Source organism: Cyprinus carpio, chromosome B7 (genome assembly GCF_018340385.1).
Source record: "Cyprinus carpio isolate SPL01 chromosome B7, ASM1834038v1, whole genome shotgun sequence".
NCBI lineage: Eukaryota > Metazoa > Chordata > Actinopteri > Cypriniformes > Cyprinidae > Cyprinus > Cyprinus carpio.
In genome coordinates this window covers 41044062-41064240 of record NC_056603.1, presented here as the reverse complement: position 1 = coordinate 41064240, position 20179 = coordinate 41044062, and the positions used below count along the sequence as shown (strand labels likewise).

At 33.1% G+C, this 20179-nt stretch overlaps 1 protein-coding gene across 2 annotated transcripts in view; it reads right to left on the bottom strand.

Moving 5' to 3' along the window:
* Nucleotides 1-19721, bottom strand: part of frem1a (Fras1 related extracellular matrix 1a) — a 39405-nt gene extending 19684 nt beyond the window's left edge. Inside the window, exons 1-16 of one of the 2 annotated variants that reach the window (XM_042728686.1) lie at nucleotides 19535-19719; nucleotides 11159-11603; nucleotides 10480-10574; nucleotides 10026-10339; nucleotides 8770-8966; nucleotides 8361-8684; nucleotides 7359-7467; nucleotides 6559-6690; nucleotides 6112-6456; nucleotides 5742-5884; nucleotides 4290-4486; nucleotides 4080-4170; nucleotides 3832-3999; nucleotides 2352-2560; nucleotides 751-844; nucleotides 427-679 (exon numbers count right to left, since the gene is read on the bottom strand). In XM_042728686.1, the coding sequence (XP_042584620.1) occupies nucleotides 427-679; nucleotides 751-844; nucleotides 2352-2560; nucleotides 3832-3999; nucleotides 4080-4170; nucleotides 4290-4486; nucleotides 5742-5884; nucleotides 6112-6456; nucleotides 6559-6690; nucleotides 7359-7467; nucleotides 8361-8684; nucleotides 8770-8966; nucleotides 10026-10339; nucleotides 10480-10574; nucleotides 11159-11494 (3007 nt within the window). In that variant the 5' untranslated portion in view covers nucleotides 11495-11603; nucleotides 19535-19719. Of the gene's footprint in view, nucleotides 1-426; nucleotides 680-750; nucleotides 845-2351; nucleotides 2561-3831; nucleotides 4000-4079; nucleotides 4171-4289; nucleotides 4487-5741; nucleotides 5885-6111; nucleotides 6457-6558; nucleotides 6691-7358; nucleotides 7468-8360; nucleotides 8685-8769; nucleotides 8967-10025; nucleotides 10340-10479; nucleotides 10575-11158; nucleotides 11604-19534 lie in introns of those variants that run through there. The other variant, XR_006155278.1, reaches the window with a different exon arrangement.
* Nucleotides 19722-20179: the final 458 nt, after the last annotated feature.

Here is a 20179-nt window from a genome sequence, read left to right as displayed (position 1 = left end):
ATAACAATTTGTTATTTAATAAGTAAATAAAAAAAAAACCTGCACTTGCACATAATGTAATGTTAATGAAATAAAATGCCACTTAAGTGTACTTAAAGAGAATACACTGTCATGACTGTTTTTGAATACACTTAAGTACACTTTTTATAATAAAATAAAAAAATTATAATAAAAGTTACTTTAAAGTATATTTTAAATCATTGTTTTAATAGATTTTTGAAGAAATACACTTAAGATTACATACAGTAATAAAGCACTTGTAAAGGTATTCTATATTTCATTTAAAGTTACTGTATTGCAACTTCAGCATTAATACTTGTTTTGAAAGTATACTTAAATGTACTTTATTTTCAAAAGGGTAGGTCAAAATATGATTGGATATTAAATGAAACAGAAAAAAATCCAGTGCCATTATTCTCATATTACCTGTGTGTCTGTAGGAAATGAATCCAGCAGTAACATCTGCTTGAATGAAGCGGTCTACAATGATGCCGTTTCTTTGAACTACCCCATGATAGGGTTGTCGGGCGATCATATACATCAGGGAGCTGTCGTCACTGTCAGGATCCGTGGCACAGATGTACTCTATGGTGATCAGCACTTCCTGTCCTTCGGCACAGTCTAAAATAGGCTTCAATCCTGGCACCAGGACTGGCACCTCATCGTTGACTAGAGTCACCTGTCAAACATGGGTTTGTTAGATGTCTTCATGTGTTGATAATAAATTATTGCAAAATGAATCTTCATTACCTTGACATGTAGTACAAAGTCAGCAGTATTTGTCCCATCTGTGGCAATGAATTTAATATCATCGTGTTCTGTCTCAGAGCTGTCGTGGCGATATCTGTTGAGACAAAACAGTCACAGAGGAAAACAACCAGCAAAGTGGAATTTAACTTAAACTTCTTTCTTGATCTACTCACCCTCATGTCATTCCAAACCTGTATAAGTTGGAATGTTGGTAACCAAACAGTTGATGGTAGCCATTGACTACCATAGTCCCCCCCCCCCCCCCCCACAATTCTATTAAAGTCAATGGCTGTTTGGTTACCAACATTCTTCAAAATATATATTTTTTATGTTCAACATTTTCAAATTTTTGGGGTGAACTATCCCATTAAAGCAAGACAACCAGGTGCATTGGGTAAAAAATGAACTAACATATATCACTAGTAGATAATCCCAGTTGATTATAACAATTGTGTTACATTTTTTGAGTTTTTATTTTTGTTAATTTTCTTGAATGATGTTTAAATATACAAATTCATTATCAAAAGTTTCAAAATTCATTTTGGTAACATATGTGACCCTGCAGCACAAAACAAAAAAATCGATTTTTCTTTTATGCCAAAAATCATTAGGCTATTAACTAGTCATAAGTAGCATAGGGGTGTATTTGTAGCAATAGCCAACAATACACTGTATGCGTAAAAAAAATTTTTTTCAATTTTTCTTTTATGCCAAAAATTATTAGGCTATTAAGTAAAGATCATATTCCATGAAGATATTCTGTAAACTTCCTACCAAAAATATATCAAAACTTAATCTTTGGTTCGTAATATGCATTGCTAAGAACTTCATTTGGACAACTTCAAAGGCGATTTTCTCAGTATTTTGATTTTTTTGCAACCTCAGATTCCGGATTATCAAAAAGTTGTATCTCAGCCAAATATTGTCAGACCCTAACATTTACATTTATGCATTTAGCAGACGCTTTATCCAAAGCGACTTACAGAGCATTCAGACTATACATTTTTTTTACCAGTATGTGTGTTCCCTGGGAATTGAACCCACAACCTTTTGCACTGCTAATACAATGATCTCAATTTCAAAAAAGTGACCCTTATGACTGGTTTTGTGGTCCAGGGTCACATATTAGAGCTGATGGTTTTCTTCAATTTCAAAAAAGTGACCCTTATGACTGGTTTTGTGGTCCAGGGTCACATATTAGAGCTGATGGTTTTCTTTTTTATCACTTATAAATCATAAAATACTGCCAACAGATTGAAAAAAAAAATCACCATGTTTTCAGGAACATAGAAAATATATAAAACCAAGCAAATTATATATGACTAAACCGCTCTGTTACATCCTTCATAAAATATCTATGGGAATAAAACTATAAAGATTTTATGCATGTCAAAAAAAAAAAACTTTTTAAAAAATGGCCTTTAAAGTTATGTTTTATGATTGAAATATACAGATAGATAAAGTGTAATTTAATAAACTCTTAGAATTGCATTTTGGATGTTTTCTTTATAATCAAAAAAACTTTCAGAAACCAGACTGCAAAAGTGTCTCTTAAACTCATGACAGTGAACCCGAACAAACTATGAGAAACCACATCTGACCTAACTTTTAGGCTTTTCAGATCCCTGACTGTGAAAGTGTGGCCTGGACTCATGGCTGTGCCGTCCAGGTAAATGCTGCCATGCTGAGGTCCGGTCTTCAGCTCCACGTGCAGAGAGTCCTGTAGCGAGTCCTGGTCTGATAGACGCATGTGGTCTTCACTCACCCAGCTCTCTCCCCCCTCATCCACCGCCAGCGGCTCCACGTGCACCTACAGATGACAAGAAACACAACTAGCACTTGTGTTTGTATAGCACTGATATCTATGAATAATAAAGTGGTATAGTTCAGAAAATAGGTGAGTAGGTGAAAGCAAAACGTGTATCATCAGCATCATGCTAATAGTAAAATCATCCATAATAACTTCGATAAAATATATGAAAACTAACCTAATATATAAAATTATATTAAAATGGTGACAACATAAGGTGTACTAAAAAACTCATTTTGCAAAGGAAAAATAAAAAATCATCAAAAATATAAAAAAAAAATACAAAAAAAACTAAAAAAACACACACAAAAAAATACCAAAACTTTAGGCAAAATTCAAGTAATATATATATACACACACATGGCAAAAACACACACAAAATAAAAACCAAAACGTTAGCTAAAATTCAAGTAAAGAAAAAAATTCTAATATGTTTTAGTTAATAATCAATAATGCTATATAAATAACACCATCCCACAGAGATGGATATAAGAAAGCCTAATATTAAAACTGGCATTTCTTCTGGAAACATCATGTAAATTAATTAGTTTTAAGAAATTAATATAATTTTCTCATTACTATATGCTCTGAAATAGTTTATTGGGTAAAAATTGCTATCTGTGAGTAAATCAAATGTATTCATTCAGTTATTGCATCCTCTGCAATTGTGGAATATAATTTTTTATTTATTCATAATTGTTTCAGTCATTATATTATATTTATTGTTTCAGTCATTATATTATATTTATATATAATATAATATTTGAAGAGTTCATTTGGATTAAAAATATTCAAAAATCTGTTGTTGTTTTTTTATCCTGCATTCCAATTAATATTAATCAAACTGCAGTTGAGTTGTTTTGATTAAATAATAACTAAAAAGCTAACTAACACACAAAAAAACACAATTACCAACTGTTGCAAATAAACTCTATTTTATATAAAAATATCAATATATTGACATTCATAGTTTCTATAAATACATAAGTTTGAAAAAGAGAAGCTTTTTCATTTCAGCAGAAGTAAGAGAAATATCTTAAGATGGCTTTGAATATTGACAATTATTGCAGTCAAAAAGATTGAGAACCGCTGCTCAATGATATTCTAGTCCTTAGTTATGGTCCCTCCTTCAATCAAAATCTATTTTTGGACCATTTTATTGTCCATCACATGAATATCAGATATTCACAGATATTCACGCTCGATAAGCACCACTAGCAAGCCCTATAATGATTTTCTGTTCTGGATTGGGTCGATGAGGGCTGCTGTACCTCTGGTGCCAGATTATCCTCCGGCAGAACCGTTACGTTGAAGCAGATGCCAGCGGTCGTGCTGCCTTGCTGGTTGGTCACTGACAGGACAAACTGGATGTGCTGAGGGAACGGTCCAATGTCCAGAATAGGGGGCATGTAAGCAACCTTCATGTAGTTGACCGCATGCTACAAAGAGGGGATCATGTACAGCTTCAGATACTTCTGGAAAATAATACGTCTAACCCTAGTTCAGACAGAGTATTTACCTGAGTGAAAAGTCTCAGCATTGGAGCATTTGGGTCCTTGGTAAATTTTGGGACGCTATCAACCAGAAACAACCTTCCTGCATCAGAGCCTCTGGAAATCAAAACGTACAACTCATACATGTCACATTATAAGATGCAGGTAACAGTTTGAAATTAATAGCATCCTGTGGACTGCAAGGGCTTCTTATGCAGAGTAGTTTAATTTTGTACCCATAGGTGGTGCTGTAGAAAGGTGGGGTGGTGACGGTGTACGTGAGCTCACTATCCGGTGACTCCAGATCCACAAAGTGCAGCTGCTGTTTGGTCAAGTAGGTGACATCGGTCTCTTTGACAACCAAGTGCCTGGTCACACCCGGTGCCTCGTGTGGAGGCTGATCAGGGACTGGCTGGATTTCAATCACAATGACCTGCAAAGATCACCTGCTTAGTGAAGAACCACACGTGTCCAGTTTTCTGTCCATGATTACAATATTACTTAGGTCACAACATGTTAGAAAAACATTTCTTACAACATTGTACTAACTTTATTTTCACCTAAAATATAACGTTATTTAACCATTTATTGCTTCCTATTCTAAGAACTATTTAAAGGTTACAAACATGTTTCCGACAACATTCTAACAATTTTTTCACCTCAAATATAACGTTATTTGACTGTTTATTTAGAATAGTCTAAGAAAGTTAAAATGTCAGCTTTTTTACCATGATAATAACGTTTTTAAAAAATTACAAAAATGTTTCTTAGAATGTTGTACAAACTTTATTTTCACCTAAAATATAAAATTATTTAACTGTTTATTTCTTACAATTTTAAGAACGTTAAAATGTATAGTTTTCTTGTTGTGATCATAACATTATTTGAAGAATACAAACATGTTTCTGACAACTTTCTACCAACTTTATTTTCACCTCAAATATAGCATTATTCGACTGTCTATTTTTATTATTTTAAGAATGTTGAAATGTCTGGGTTTCTTGTTATGATTATAACACTATTTAAAGGTTACAAAAATGTTTCATAGAATGTTGTACTAACTTTATTTTCACCTAAAACAACATTATTTAACAGTTTATTGCTTACTATTCTAAGAACGTTAAAATGTATAGTTTTCTTGTTGTGATTATAACATTATTTAAAGGTTACAACCATGTTTCTGACAACAATCTACAAACTTTATTTTCACCTAAAATACAACATTATTTGACTGTTTATTATTAATAGTCCAAGAACTTTAAAATGTCAGCTTTTTTTGCCATGACAGTAAAGTTTTTTAAAGATTGCAAAAATGTTTCTTACAATGTTCTACAAACTTTATTTTCACTTAAAATGTTTTTTTTTAATTCTAAGAACGTTAAAATGTCATGATCATAATGTTATTTAGAGATTACAAAAACATTTCTTAGAACGGTCTTCAAGTACTGTACAAATAACATCACAAGCATGTTCCGAGAATGCTGTTCTAAGAATGTTTTCTCTCAACGTTATGACAACGTATATCAAATATTAAAAACATTCCATAAACATTGGTTTAGGAATGTTTTTTTCTAACATTTATATAACTTTTAAAAAAAACGTAAGTGAAAGTTGTAAGACCGTTCTCTGTTAGCTGGGAAGAATGTTAGAGATATTGCATCAATCAGTGGAGGATATCCTGAAATTACCTGAGGCTCTGAGAGATTAGGAGGGTCATGAAAGTCAGAGAGCACCACCTCAAAAGAGTCCTCAAACACCTCACCGCCTGAGTGCCGATAGTAGATGATGGAGTGGAAGAGGTCCTTCTGAAGAAAACGGGTCACTGGATATCCTGCACAAATATAAAACAGTATGTAAAGGACAACTGAGGAAACTCAGATTATAAAAAGGTAAGAAAGAGATGGTTCTTTAAAGAACCTTTGACTGAATGATTCTTTGTGGAACCACAAATGGTTCTTCTATGGCATCACTGTGAAGAACCTTTAAAGCACCTTTATTTTTTAGGAGTTTAAGAATTAAATTCATTCAGTTAAGCTTTCCTTTCAATCCTCTCCTCACCTGTGATGCCAGGACCAGGCATCTTCATGATGTCTCCTGCCTGTGGAGGTCTGGTGATGTTGAACATGATGTAGTCATCACTAGAGTCCAAATCACAGGCTTGCAAGATAGATCCTCTCAGAAGAGCGGTCTGGCCTTCAGACAGCTCCAGCACCATGTTGGTAATGAGGAAGGGCGGACTGTCGTCTTTGGGCAGGATGTTAATGGGAAACTTGTGTCTGGTTTGATGCAAGCCATCAGTAATGCGGAAGACGATGTAATCTTTAGTCGTGTCGCTGTCATCGTGGTGGTAGCGAACCGCGCCGTCCTTTATATCTTTCACAGTGAACATGAAACCTTTTCCACCTACATACAGATACACATACAGTGGTAGTGAAAATGTTTAGTGATATAACTGAATCTGATGTAACAGATTAATATATCAGGAACAGTCATCTGCATGTGTACCTCTAACCGTTAGTCTCCCGTGCTGCAGGCCGTCCACAGTGATGATCTTCACAGCCTTCAGGTTGTCATTGTCGACGATCTGAAACTGATCCCATGTGATTGGACGAGACTGACCTTCCAACAGACTGAGACCTATTAATACGACCGAAAAAAGGAGAAAATTGCCAATATAGTTTCATATTAAATGCAATTAGCTGACCTTTGAATGAATGAATGAAGCATTTATATAGCACTTTATTTTGTATTGCTGTACACCCAAAGCGTTTTACAATCATTTGAGTGGCCTACTATAGTAGGGCTTAAGTGCATATTTATTTATATGTAATATTTATTTATATTATATTTATATGTAGTCTCATAATTCTATTGTCTTTGAAATATTGATGAAGCGTACTGCTAAATGTACTGACAAGCATTGATGGTAGTTTGTTAATCAGCACATTAAAATAAGTGCATTTCCTTAAAAGGTGACAAAATAATGATTTAAAATGTACTTTTAAATTGGCATTAAAAACACAGCAGTCATGAGAGTGTCTTTTTTAAATGCACATACTGTAAGTGGCCATTTATTTCCTTAAAGTATTAAGTACAGTTTTTTTAATTATATGTATTTTTAAAGAATTGAAGTACACTACAATCAAACATTCTACATAGTGAAGCACACTACAGAGGCATGCTGTTCAGGGTAACTTAATAGTGACAAGTGGAATTACTTTCTTTTCCAAATCTTGAAAAATAAATATTACACCCAAAATAAAACGTTGTGTTTATTGTATATGAAAATGATGCACAATACAGACCCATGTTCCACGATACTCTTGGCGCATTGGTATCAGCCGTCCTGATTGACACGTGTACAATTACAGGCTGGCTTTTCTCAAAGTAGAAATCATGCACTTCAAACTCCACCTAGTAGAAATGAAACTTCTGTTTAATGTTCATGCCAGTACAGTTCCCTTGCGAAAAAGAAGTGTGCTTAATTGTATTGAATATGCGTTTGTGTACTTCAGATTTACAAGTATATTTTTGAAAACCTGTACTTATAATATAATATAATATAATATAATATAATATAATATAATGATGAAATAAAGAATAAAAATGAAATATGTGTACTTAAGTGTACTTAAGATGAGTACACTTTCATTACTATGTTTCTTAACACTCTTAAGTAAACTTTTAAAAAGCACTTTATAACTATGTAAAACTAAAAGTTTATGTTTAAAAGTTTAAAACTAAAAGTTTTACATAAAATACACTTAAAATCATTATTATAATAATCTTTTGTTGTCTTTTAAAGACGTGCAGTATGTTGACTAACATACTAAAGCACATGCAAAGTATAAATGTAACTCTAGTAGTGTGTTATTCGATATTACATTTAAAGTTAAAATACTGTATTTAATATACTGTAAATAAACTTCATCACTACAAATGTATAATTACAAATATATGGCATACAGGTCTTAATAGAAATGACATTAAAATATATTTTAGTTTACTGTAAATGCTTGTGAGCACATTCAGCAGAACACTTTAACCATATTTCAAAGACAATAGAAGAAATTATGAAATTGCATATTAAGATCCTATAAAGTCCTACTTAAATAGGTCAAAAAAGCACCTTTTAATTTCCAGCTGCATTTAATACAAGTTTCAACTATAATAACCTTTTCATTTAATTGTACATAACATGCAATTAAGTGTTTGAAAATATTACATTCAGTTTACACTTATGTATATTCCTTTAAAGTAAATCATTTTTATGCTTTTTAATAGTATGCTGAAGTGTGCCTCAGTACCTCGTAGTTCCTGCGCTGTGTGTGGCTGGAGTTTGGAGGCTGGTAGCTGATCAGCATGTCGTTGAGATCCGTCCAGGTGAAGGAGGTGATGGGTTTGGTGTGGTCAGACAGGTGGGTGATGAAGCCCCCACTAGGGGCTTTAGTGATGTTGAACACCAGCCGCTGTTTGGGCGTCTCATCATCCTCCGCGTCCAGCGTTGCCATGGAGAGAGGAGTCAGGATGAACTGATCCACCTCTAAGATGAACATTGACATAAAAGCAGGCTTGGGCGGCTGATTTGGCATTGCGTCCTTAATGGTTACCGGGATCCAGGCCTGCTCTGACTGAGTGGAGACACACAGAACTGCTGTTCAAATAGTATTGTAAAAATGCAGTAATAAGAAGATGCTTTAATTTGAAAATGAGCACCTGGATGATGCTCCTGCTGCGGGTGTCTGTGAGGTCCAGTCTAATGGCGATGTAGTCTATGTCTGGAGATGGAGGGTCAGTGTGCTGGTAACGGATGCCCATCATGAGGAAATCATTGCATGGTACTTTGGTGATCGCCAGCAGTTTTAGACCCTTTAGACACTCGTCACTCTTACAATGAGCTCTGGCTTTATTATCTGAAGGGAGGCAGAGAAAATAATGCCCTGATTTTAAATATGAAACTAGGTTGTGAAAAAAATTAAAATTTTCTCCTTATATTATAATGTTCATATTCTAATAGTATACAGAGTATATATCAAGTACATAAAGTATTTTCATCTATTCTGAAAACCTAAAATGTTATAAATAAATAATAGGCGTAATAAATAGACAAACAAACAAATAAATGTGATACTATCAACTGTTCTGCACAACTGTAACAAGTTGTCTCCAAAATTCTATCATCATCACTCTAATTCAAAAACTGTCTGCAAAAAATATATTTCATTGCAGCATTAATATAATTTCTCATGTATTTTTTTTTTAAGTTGGATACATTGGAAATTACATAAAATTGCATAAAGCTGAAATAAAAAAATTATATTAGATGAAAAACTTAATACTAATAATAAAATAAATATATACATTTTAAAATAAATAAAAGAATAAATAAAAAATCAGTTTTAAAATATATAAAATTAAAACGAAAACCAGAAAGGTTGCCTTTGCAAACAAAGGAAATTAAATAAGTTTAACTAAAAGTACTAAAAGTACTAAAACTAAAAATTAAATTAAATTAAATTAAATTAAATTAAATTAAATTAAATTAAATTAAATTAAATTAAATTAAATTAAATTAAATTAAATAATAAAAATGACAAGTGCACAATCAAATTATTCAAACAAACATTTAAATTTAAACTGAAAAGCTAGTTCAAAATATTAACAAAGAAATAATATTGTGTGTGTGTGTGTGTGTGTGTGTGTGTGTGTGTGTGTGTGTGTGTGTGTGTGTGTGTGTGTGTGTGTGTGTGTATTATAGTATTATAGTAAATATAATATATAGTATATAGTATATACTGTAAATAACACAAGTGAATTATGACCCTGGAATATTTTAGCACCCTTTCATTTTCATTTCATTATATTTGACTTCTTTGAATAATTTCTGAAGTAGCTTTGTTTATATGTCGATAACCTGAATGTGTTTGTGAAGCAGGAAAACTGGTAAATTGGGTTAATTGTAATGATTTTACCCAGCTGTCTTCGTAGAGAAACAAAGCTCTCTGGTTCATCTCCTCTCGGCCCTTCTGGTTTCTCCGGCTCTCCGGTGACTAGCTGACCGTGAACAGGTAGATGTGTTTCCAGAGTTGTCACCTGAACTGTGCACTCAATATTATGTCTGTGTTCATAGTGGAAGGACACAACATTGCCGTCCAGAACATTAGAGAGGCCATAAAACTCTGGCACCTCGAGATTCTGTGACCCGAACTTAATCACATTACAGTCCGGCTCCATGATTTCAACACGGAGAGAGAACAGCTCACTGTACGTCTCTGTCTCTGTAAATCTAAACAACAAATCGACACGAAGCAAACATATTTAGACAGCAAGACAAAAACAGATAAAGTCAAACCAAATTATATTTCCATTCTGATTGTGTCCTAAACTGTAATAATATCAAAGTTTACAACAACATGCAAAACATACCTGTACAGACGAAGTTTAACAGTATCTTCTTTTAAAACCGGACATCCGTTATGAGTGTATTTCACTTCATCAGCCAAAAAGTGACAGTCAAAAACCTGACAAATGTGAAATAGTTGTAGAAAGAACAGAAAATGACTTAGTAACAAATTCTGACAACCTGCATAAACAAACAGAAGATAAAATATACTTAATGCAATTTCTATTGAAACTCGTATGCTGTGTATTTAAATACATTTGTAATGATGATGCAATTTAGTAAATTTAAAATATATTAACTTTAAATGTAATAATGAGTAACACACTACAGTTAAAATTGGGATCAAGTACTTTACATCTACTTTAGTATGTAAGTCAGCACATCAAAATATGTGTACTTCATTAAAACACAAAAATATTAAAGCATAATGATCTAAAATGTACTTTAAATTTGACACTATTAAAAAGTGCCCTTTTAAAAGTGGCTTTTTCTTTCATTAATATTATACTATCTGCAAGTCTTTTTTATGTATACTTTAAGATTTGAAGTACATTACAAGTGCACATTCAGTATAATTAAGCACACTTCTTATTCACAAGGACAGTTCTTCAAATGTCAGATGCTCTCAGATGGAAACTGTATTTGCATGTTCATCACTGAATGTCTAGTGGATAATTCAATGCATTCATAAAGAGGGTTTACCTGAGGGGTCAGTGTGCCCACCCGCTGTGTAATGGGCTCATTCAGCACAACTTCCAGCTTGCAGGCGTCCTTGGCTCTGGGTATGTGAAACTGCAGATCCTCCTCCTGCAGGAAGACCGACTGGCCTCGCTTCACCTTTAGACCAAGATTGGTTTTCACCAGAGAGCCCTGAATCTGCTGGAAAAGACCCAGCAAGAGGAAAGACAAATATGTCCTGTCTTTAGCAGTCATTGTGTTGAGTTTGAGTGGATCAGGACCTCTGCAGAGATGCAGTGGATGAATCGACTGGAGGAATCTCTGTTGTTTGGTCTCGCTCTGTCCAGTGAATGTTTTCATACAAAGTCATCTCCACTTCTTCTTGATCCTAATGTGAGACCATCAGAAAGGTATCAGGTCAGAGGTCAGGATCTTGTTCTCTCTCTAATCATTATATGAGATTTGATATCTGAAAAGAAAACAAACATATTATTACACTTTTTTTTGTCGCCTAAACACAAAGGTCCTACATGTCACTGCATAAAGGAAATAAAGCCTATTGATAAAATGAGGCAAGTGATATTAATAAGATAATAAGAAGAAAATTATATATTTATCATATAATTTTAAAATATATAAATAATAATACAAATTAAATATATTAATATTAAATATATTAATAATTATTATTATTATTAAAACATCTTAAAACAAAATAAATAAAAACAATGAAAAAAATTAAAAAGTATTTAAAAACATTGTAATAATAAATAATAATAATAATAATAATAATAATAATAATAATAATAATAATAGGAGGCACTGGTTCAAAAAGGTTGAGGATCCAATAATTAACTAATTTATGTAATGTAAAATATACTTATATATTTATTTAAATTATATATATATATATATATATATATATATATATATATATATATATATATATATATATATATATATATATATATATACACAATTTAAATAATATATAAGTATATTTTACATTACATAAATTAGTTAATTATATATATACATATATATATATATATATATATATATATATATATATATATATATGTAAATGAAAATGAAAATGTAAAATAAAATTATTATTATTTGTTTGTTTATTTGTTTAATACTGAGATGAAATATGATCCGGACATGATCGTTAGGTTTTGTTTTTTATGATATTCACAAGTTAATAATGGCATAAATTTAGAAATGAGATGCAACTGTCCCAGTAATCCATAATAAATAACCTGCAAAAGAAGGAATTTGGGAATCAAATTCTCCTCAGGATGAGACTAAAACATCATGGTCAGCTCTCTCTGACACGTTTGTTGAGTGATAGGGGAAAAACTCCTTCCGAGCCCAGTCCCACTGAGGTGAGACGTCAACTTCAAAGATGACCTTTGACCCTAAACAATCTGAAGGAGTCTGGAGACTGAGGCTGTCTCATCAGTCAGCACTGAACTCACTGCTAAAGAGGGTCAGTTCTTGCACCTGCAGTTTAATGAGCCATTAAAACACAGACTCAAGGGCATGATAAGTGCTTTCCACCTTACAGCTTCATTCAGACACTATTACTCAGTCAAATTTAAAAAACATTCTTCCAGACCGTAAACATACCTTATTTTATTAATCAAATTTGTTTCATCAAACAAAATTCATTAGTCATAGTTTTGGCTCAAATCATCTTGAAGCAAAACGATGAAAGACACAATGGATTTGTGCAGTACATTTCTGTGAATTTGAGCTCACTGGGTCACAGTGGGTCTGTTCCTAGCATCAAAACATTTAGTTATGATTAGTCCGTCTTTGTTTACTCACTAACATATTTTCTTTAAAAGGCCTTTCCTCTTTTCTTCCTGCTGTCTTTCTCCATTGGAAACCCCAGTTTTCTAAGATTGTTCCACAGCCTCAGGCTGAACAAAGTCAAAGCCAGGCCACAGAGACTTTCATAGCTTAAAAAAGCAAGATGTAATCAATCTGTTTTGTTGGGATGGCGTGAAATTTCATAAAGGTACAAACAGGGCTGATTCAACATAAAGACAGTCAGAAACAAAGAGAAAACACAGGCAGCTCTAAAAAATGACTGAACACAAAGTACTAATTAATATACAAATTTTAAGCTGTGAGAGAAGGTTTTTTCACCTCTAAGAAGCGTAAAGTTCAGGACAACCATGAGCACAATGAAGCGAAACAAGTAACTGCATGTGCTCTGTTAACCATTAGTCAGCCTCTGCTTCCTTAATGTATAAGTGGGTTGATCGCTCTGTGTGTAATTGTATTGAATATGCACTTGTAGTGCACTCAAAATCTTAGAAATATCTAACTATTAATGAAATAAGAGGGACACACTTTTCTTAACACACTTACATTTACATTTACATTTAGTCATTTAGCAGACACTTTTATCCAAAGCGACTTACAAATGAGAACAATGGAAGCAATCAAAAACAACAAAAGAGCAATGATATATAAGTGCTATAAAAAGTCTCAGTTAGTGTAAACACAGTATACGTAGCAAGGTTTTTAAATAATATAATAAATAAAAAGAAAACAGAGAGAATAGAAAAAGAATAGAGCAAGCTAGTGTTAGAGGTCTTTTTTTATAATTGTATAATAAATGAAAAGAAAAGAGATAGAATACAAAAAGATTAGAAAGGTAGTTAGATTTTTTTTTTTTTAAATAGAATTAGAATAGTGAGTGCAAAAGTTAGAGGGTCAAATAAAGATGGAAGAGATGTGTTTTAAGCCGATTCTTGAAGATGGCTAAGGACTCAGCTGCTCGGATTGAGTTGGGCAGGTCATTCCACCACAACAGGAACATTTAATTTAAAAGTCCGTAAAAGTGACTTTGTGCTTCTTTGGGATGGCACAATCAAGTGACGTTCACTTGCAGAACGCAAGCTTCTAGAGGGCACATAAGTCTGAAGTAATGAATTTTGGTAAAGGGGTGCAGAGCCGGTGGTGGTTTTTGCAAACATCAATGCCTTGAATTTTATGCGAGCAGCTATTGGTAGCCAGTGCAAATTGATAAACAGAGGTGTGACGTGTATTCATTTCGGCTCATTAAAAATTAATCTTGCTGCCGCATTCTGGATTAATTAAGTACACATAAGTACACTTTTTAAATGCACTTCACAATAATGTCAAAATCAGATGTTTTACTTTGAAGTACATTTTAAATCATTGTTTAAACAAATTTAAAGCACATGTAAATTACTTGATTAGTTAATATATACTTGAAAAATACTTGGTTAATACATTTTAAATGCAATAAATTGCAACTTCATCATTACAAATGTGTAATTACACTGTAAAAAGTGATAACCTGCAAATGTTACCTTAAAAAGCTTATTTCTACCTGATTAACCAATAAATGTTAAAAGAAAATGAGGTATAAATTAATGTATTTAAGTTAATTTCGTATGCTTAATTTTTTTTACTTGAATAAAATTTGTTCAAACCCTTTTCAGGCTACCAATTTTTCATCGGTCAGATATATTTAAATTCATGACCTACAAGTTGCAATACAAATTATATTAAAGCTAGCTTACCATGCTTGTCATTGCATTTCATCAGTACACTTTAAACATATTTCAAAAACATTAAAAGTAAGTGCTTAAGTCCTACTTAAGTGGGTCAAAAGGCACTTTAAAGTTCAGCTAATTATTTTCAAAATGAATTCCAGTTTTTCATTTAATTTCAAATGAAATGCCAATCACTTGTTATAGGATTAACAATGTGTTTATTACTTTTAATAAGCTAGTAATTACAGCAAATGATGTAGTTTGGAAAGAACTAAAGATTAACAAGCCTTTTAGGTTGACACTGTTCCAGCACTCCAGAAATCTTCCAGAATATGATGTCATGTTTTATCAACATTTTATCAAATTGCATTACAAAATGTGAAAATAAAGGTGTTAACCTGGTTACTTATCGCATTTCCATCATGTGATGTCAGGCAATGTTGATGAAAAGTAAATCATCTTTTCATCTAGTCCATGTGTTGCACCTTAAAACATATGATACCTGGAAACAGATGTGGAAAAAACAACTCCTTATTGAGATCCCAAACCCTTGTTTAACTCTTGTTTAAATCCAGACACCTTTAGTTTGGCATTACATCATGCTTTTCATTGAGGGCACATGTTTTTACTGTCCTCATGCATGGTGCATGTGTTCAGTACCTCACAGTAAAGGCCTTTTTTTTAAATGCAATATCTGTGTATTTTTGCTTTCGCTAATGACAATCATCATAAACAATGTCAAAGTAGAATCATCTGTTGCGTCTCTGAGCAACACAGAGTAGTGTGATTGATACAGCATTTTTAAACAAATCAGCTGATTGAATGATTCAATGACTCATTCATTTGATTCCTGAAAGAATCAGTATTTTGAACTAACAATCTGAATGAATGATTCAATGAGACAGTCACTTGTCCCAGTTCTGTTGGACTGAATGCTGCTCGACCAATCAGATTTGAGAACCGGAATGTCTCCAGGAAGAAAAGCACATTTGTATATTTATTTTAGCTACTTCCCTGTCATAAAGATGTTCATCAGCTCTAGTGCCGTGATGTCATTGAAAGAGGATTGAGTGTTTGTAAGCTAAGCTTTCACACTGCAGGCCCAGGAAGTCTATAACAGGTAGGATTATGGGTTCTCTTCACAGGTTATTCTCCAAAAAAGGGCCAAATCCCTTGTTGTGCTTTGTAGAGATTAGCACTAGGAACCTTTTCACATCACTGCAGCCCATCTCAACCACATACCTCCCAAATCCAGTGAGTAAGAGCCAATGTGTTAAGCATCTTCTTACATTACAAAGAGGAAATTATAACATTATTTAAAGGTGAAAAACAACCAACATTTAACTACCAAAACTACCAAGATATCCTTTCAAGAATAAAAACTATCATCCTGCTCAATATTTTTTAAACGATCACTTTTGGAAAAGACGTACACTTTATCTCTTGCTAAAACTTTAAAAGACTGTACTTAAGTGTGAATTGAATTTAATGTTTTCAATAATGTAATAATGTTTTCAAACACTTCATTTACAATTAAATGAAATTAGAGTATTAAAGTTTATAGTAAATTGAACTTTGTAGACCCACTTAAGTAGGACTTAACATCTTGATATGTAATTTCATTATTACCTTTATTATCTTTGAAATATGGTTAAAGTTCTGCTAAATGTACTTCCATGCATTTAGGATCAACTAAAATATATTTGAATGTCATTTCTATAAAAGATTGTTTGTTATGCATTTAAATATATTTGAAATTACTCCTTTGTAATGATAAAGTTGCAGTTTAGTGCATTTTAAATATATTATATAGATATATTACACCTAAAATTATAATCAAGTACTTTATATATGATATAGTATGTTAAGTCAACACATCAAAATAAGTGTACTTATTTAAAACACACCAAAAGATTATTAAAACAATGTACTTTAAAGTAAAACTTTTTGTTTTGACGTTATTTGAAAGTGCACTTTTAAAAAGTGTACTTAAGTGTGTTCAAAAACATAATCAAAAAGGTGTCGCACTTTAAGTACACTTAAGTGACTTTAGATTTCATTAATATATTATCTGCAAGTATAGTTATTTAAAAATACACTTTTAAGGTTTGAAGTAAACTACAAGTACACATTCAATGCAAGGGATTGCAACAGATTACCTACTTTTCCAACAGCAAAAAAAAAGTCTTTCCTCTCTGATTAATGGCTTAAAATCCCTGGAGTGCCTTTAAGACATTTCAAACGTTTTTGTGCATAAACAACATCACACTTCCAGAGCACTCCCGACTCTGCTTGTGTGATCTCACAGTTTAGAAACTGTCAACATTGTTCTCAGGGCATGATTCTACATGCTGTACAGTCTGTGATTAGACGCTTCACCCCTGTTTGGGATGTTCTCTGAAGGTTTGCAGCAAGTTCAACAGACAAGTGTTGAAGGGATCCTTCAAGGGTTCAGGTAAACACAAAATCATAATGAGGCTTGACTAGAAAAGGTTACAGCAAAAATGCATTGAAGAGATTCTTGTTTTGAACTCTTATCTTGCTCTCATGTAGGTAAGAACCTGAACAATCACACCAGCATCATCCCAGAACAGCTGCTGGCTTCAGATGTGGAATATAAGACGCAAACATCTCACAATCACGGTTTAACCAGAACCACAAGCTGAATTTCTTGTAATTATTATATATAATATATTTTCATGGGAATATATGGGGAACACTAGTAATTCTGAGTCAGAAATGTTTAAGAAATTATTAAGAGGCTCCAGTCAGGAAAGCCCAAGGCAGGCCGGGTGGGTGGCCCCGGACCCCTCTGTACTCTGTCTAAACTTCGCTCTGCTTCCGTTCAAACATGTGGGGGCAGTTTTCCCGTCATCAAAACGAGCCAAGACCAAGTGTGAAAAACAATATGAGCAATGACAAAATGTGCCGCTCAAAATGTTTAATTAAATTTAAATGGTCATGGAGGTAACTACTGCAACTGCAACAACTGCAAAAAGTTATTAACCATTTTAATACAAAGTTAAATAAAGGATCAGTTGCTTTACTTCCTCAACACTGCAGCCTAAATACAGTAAATTAAGAAAAAATATTTTGTGAAAAACAAAAATAAGTTCAATTGCACAAGATATTAAAATATTATTATAAATAATGTAACACATAAACATACGCACACACTCCCCCTAGTTAACAAATCAGATATTTTAAATCCATTTCAGGTAAAGTATAGTTCAAATCTGTTCACATATTTACTGACATCGCTTGTGACTTACTGATATAAAAATTAGAATTCAACTTTATTCAGAGTACTACTTAACATTAAGCCTAAACTGTGTTTTAAAGTCACTATTGATGAGGATTGTTTGTATAATATCGGTTTTTATTAAGTAATTATTAAGTACATAAAAATCTAGTATACTTAGCATGAAATATATATATATATATATTTCATTTCAAATGGTGTAAAAACCAAAAAATCTAAATTCTGTAAAAAAAAAAAAAAACTCAAATTATATCTTTTTTAAGCATGTCTCAGTACTGGAAAACAAAATAAAGGATTAAGCAAATCAAAAAATAATTTTTTGAAATACAGGGTATGTAACTGTCCTTCTTACAAGGTGAGGCCATGCAAACAATCATTTCCTTCCACTGCACAGCTCAAATTTCTGGGTCACACGGGAAAAAAAGTGTGCGTCCCTCTCTGAAGAAGTGGCCTTTCTGTACAGCTGGGACTGACTGGAGACACCGGCTGGAGCCAGCAGGAATCGGCTGCCTTTCCTCACAGCGCTGTTCACTGCTTCTCATCTCGCTAATGACAGGGTAATGAGCAGCCAACTATTTCCAAAGCAAAGATGAGCAGAGGGAAAGGGGAGGCTGGAGCGGCGTCTTCACTCTCTAAACAGCTTTGGCCCCTATTTGGCAGCATACCAACCGTTCTCAGTGTTTGCAAGTGCTGAAGACTCCCAGATGAAAAAAGTGGAGTATTGTTATTCTAAGCTTAAAAAAAGCTCAATAAAAATGCTGATTTCATTCATAAGGTGGACAGAGATTTATTTTTAATGTCTGGATAAATCATTGACTATATTCTGAGAGTGATTCCTCTTACAGTACGACCAATTGAGGATTCATTCAGTCCAAATCATTAGGGAAATCATTCAAACTTTTTCTTATGGCCTCATATGAAAAACAAACGGGTTTGGCAAAGGTAAAGATTTTGAAGTTTAGAAATAATTTCACAGATTTCACAAAGAGAGCATTATTTGAGGTAGAAATTTCAAAATAATGTCTGCACTCTTAAGTTATTGGCATTTTATGGTTTCATGAAGAACTTTCATGGATCCATGGAACTTTTCCAAAAGGTTATTTTAAGAATCAGTCTTAAAATTCCAAAAAGGGGGTCCAAAAAAAAACCCATATAATCACAAAAAATAACTGTTCTAATATAATAATAATCTGAAGAACCATTTTCCGCTATAGAGAACTTTTTTGAATCCAAAAGGTTCTATAGATTTTATCGATTCTTCAAGGAACCATTAATGCCAATAAAGAACATAACGATTCTTTTAAGAACTCTTGGCTTTAGAGTGCAAGGTAAATTCCCCCATATGCCATTCTTAATAAAAATGTCTTATTAGATGTGACTGATAAACACATTTACTGGTCATCTTCAATCAGTTGATCTAAATGTTAACATTGTTTTTCTTGGCTAAACTTCTTTATAGTATTTCACCCTTCATCTTTCATGAATGAAAACAACAGATCTAGAAAGTGACATTGCTACACACTCACAAACAAACACACACACACACACACTCACACACATACACAGAGCACACATACAGTTAATCAGACAAGTTCTTACCTGAAATCACAGCACTTGTCACTCCACAACGGTTTGTCTTCTCTCTTTCACTCCACCGCTTTCCACAGCAACTGTCTAATTGACAAGCGTCCCGATGGCAATCCACACCCCTGCGGAGTGAGAAGGGAAAAGTGGAGGAGGTGGGTGTTGTGTGGAAACTCAGAGCAGGGAGGTGGGATTGTCCTGCTCCGGAGGCGTCTGGGGAGGAGGAGGAGAGAGCAAAAAATGCAGAGGCAATCAGAAAAGAGAGGCAAATACAAACAGACAGAGATCAAAGAAAAGACAGCACCACACCATTAGATAATGACAGATTGAGATCTTCCATCAAAGAGTGTCTAGATGACGCCACTGAGAAAAAAAAAATAGCACGTTTGTTCAAAGATCTGTCAAATCATTTTCTAAGTGTCTCTGAATAGGTAGCTGGAAAATAATATGGGCTAAACTTTTATTTTTTTCACAAAAGCCCAAAGAAAAACTATATTTTAGGTGCTTTGACACCATTTTTCATGTGTTTCAAGTTTTTATTTGTCACATACTATACACAAAAGTAGTAGTTATCTACCCAGAAGGTTATGCATTAAATAGTAAAATATATGTGAATGGTATCTAATATAACAAAAGAAATAGATGTAAATGATCTACAAA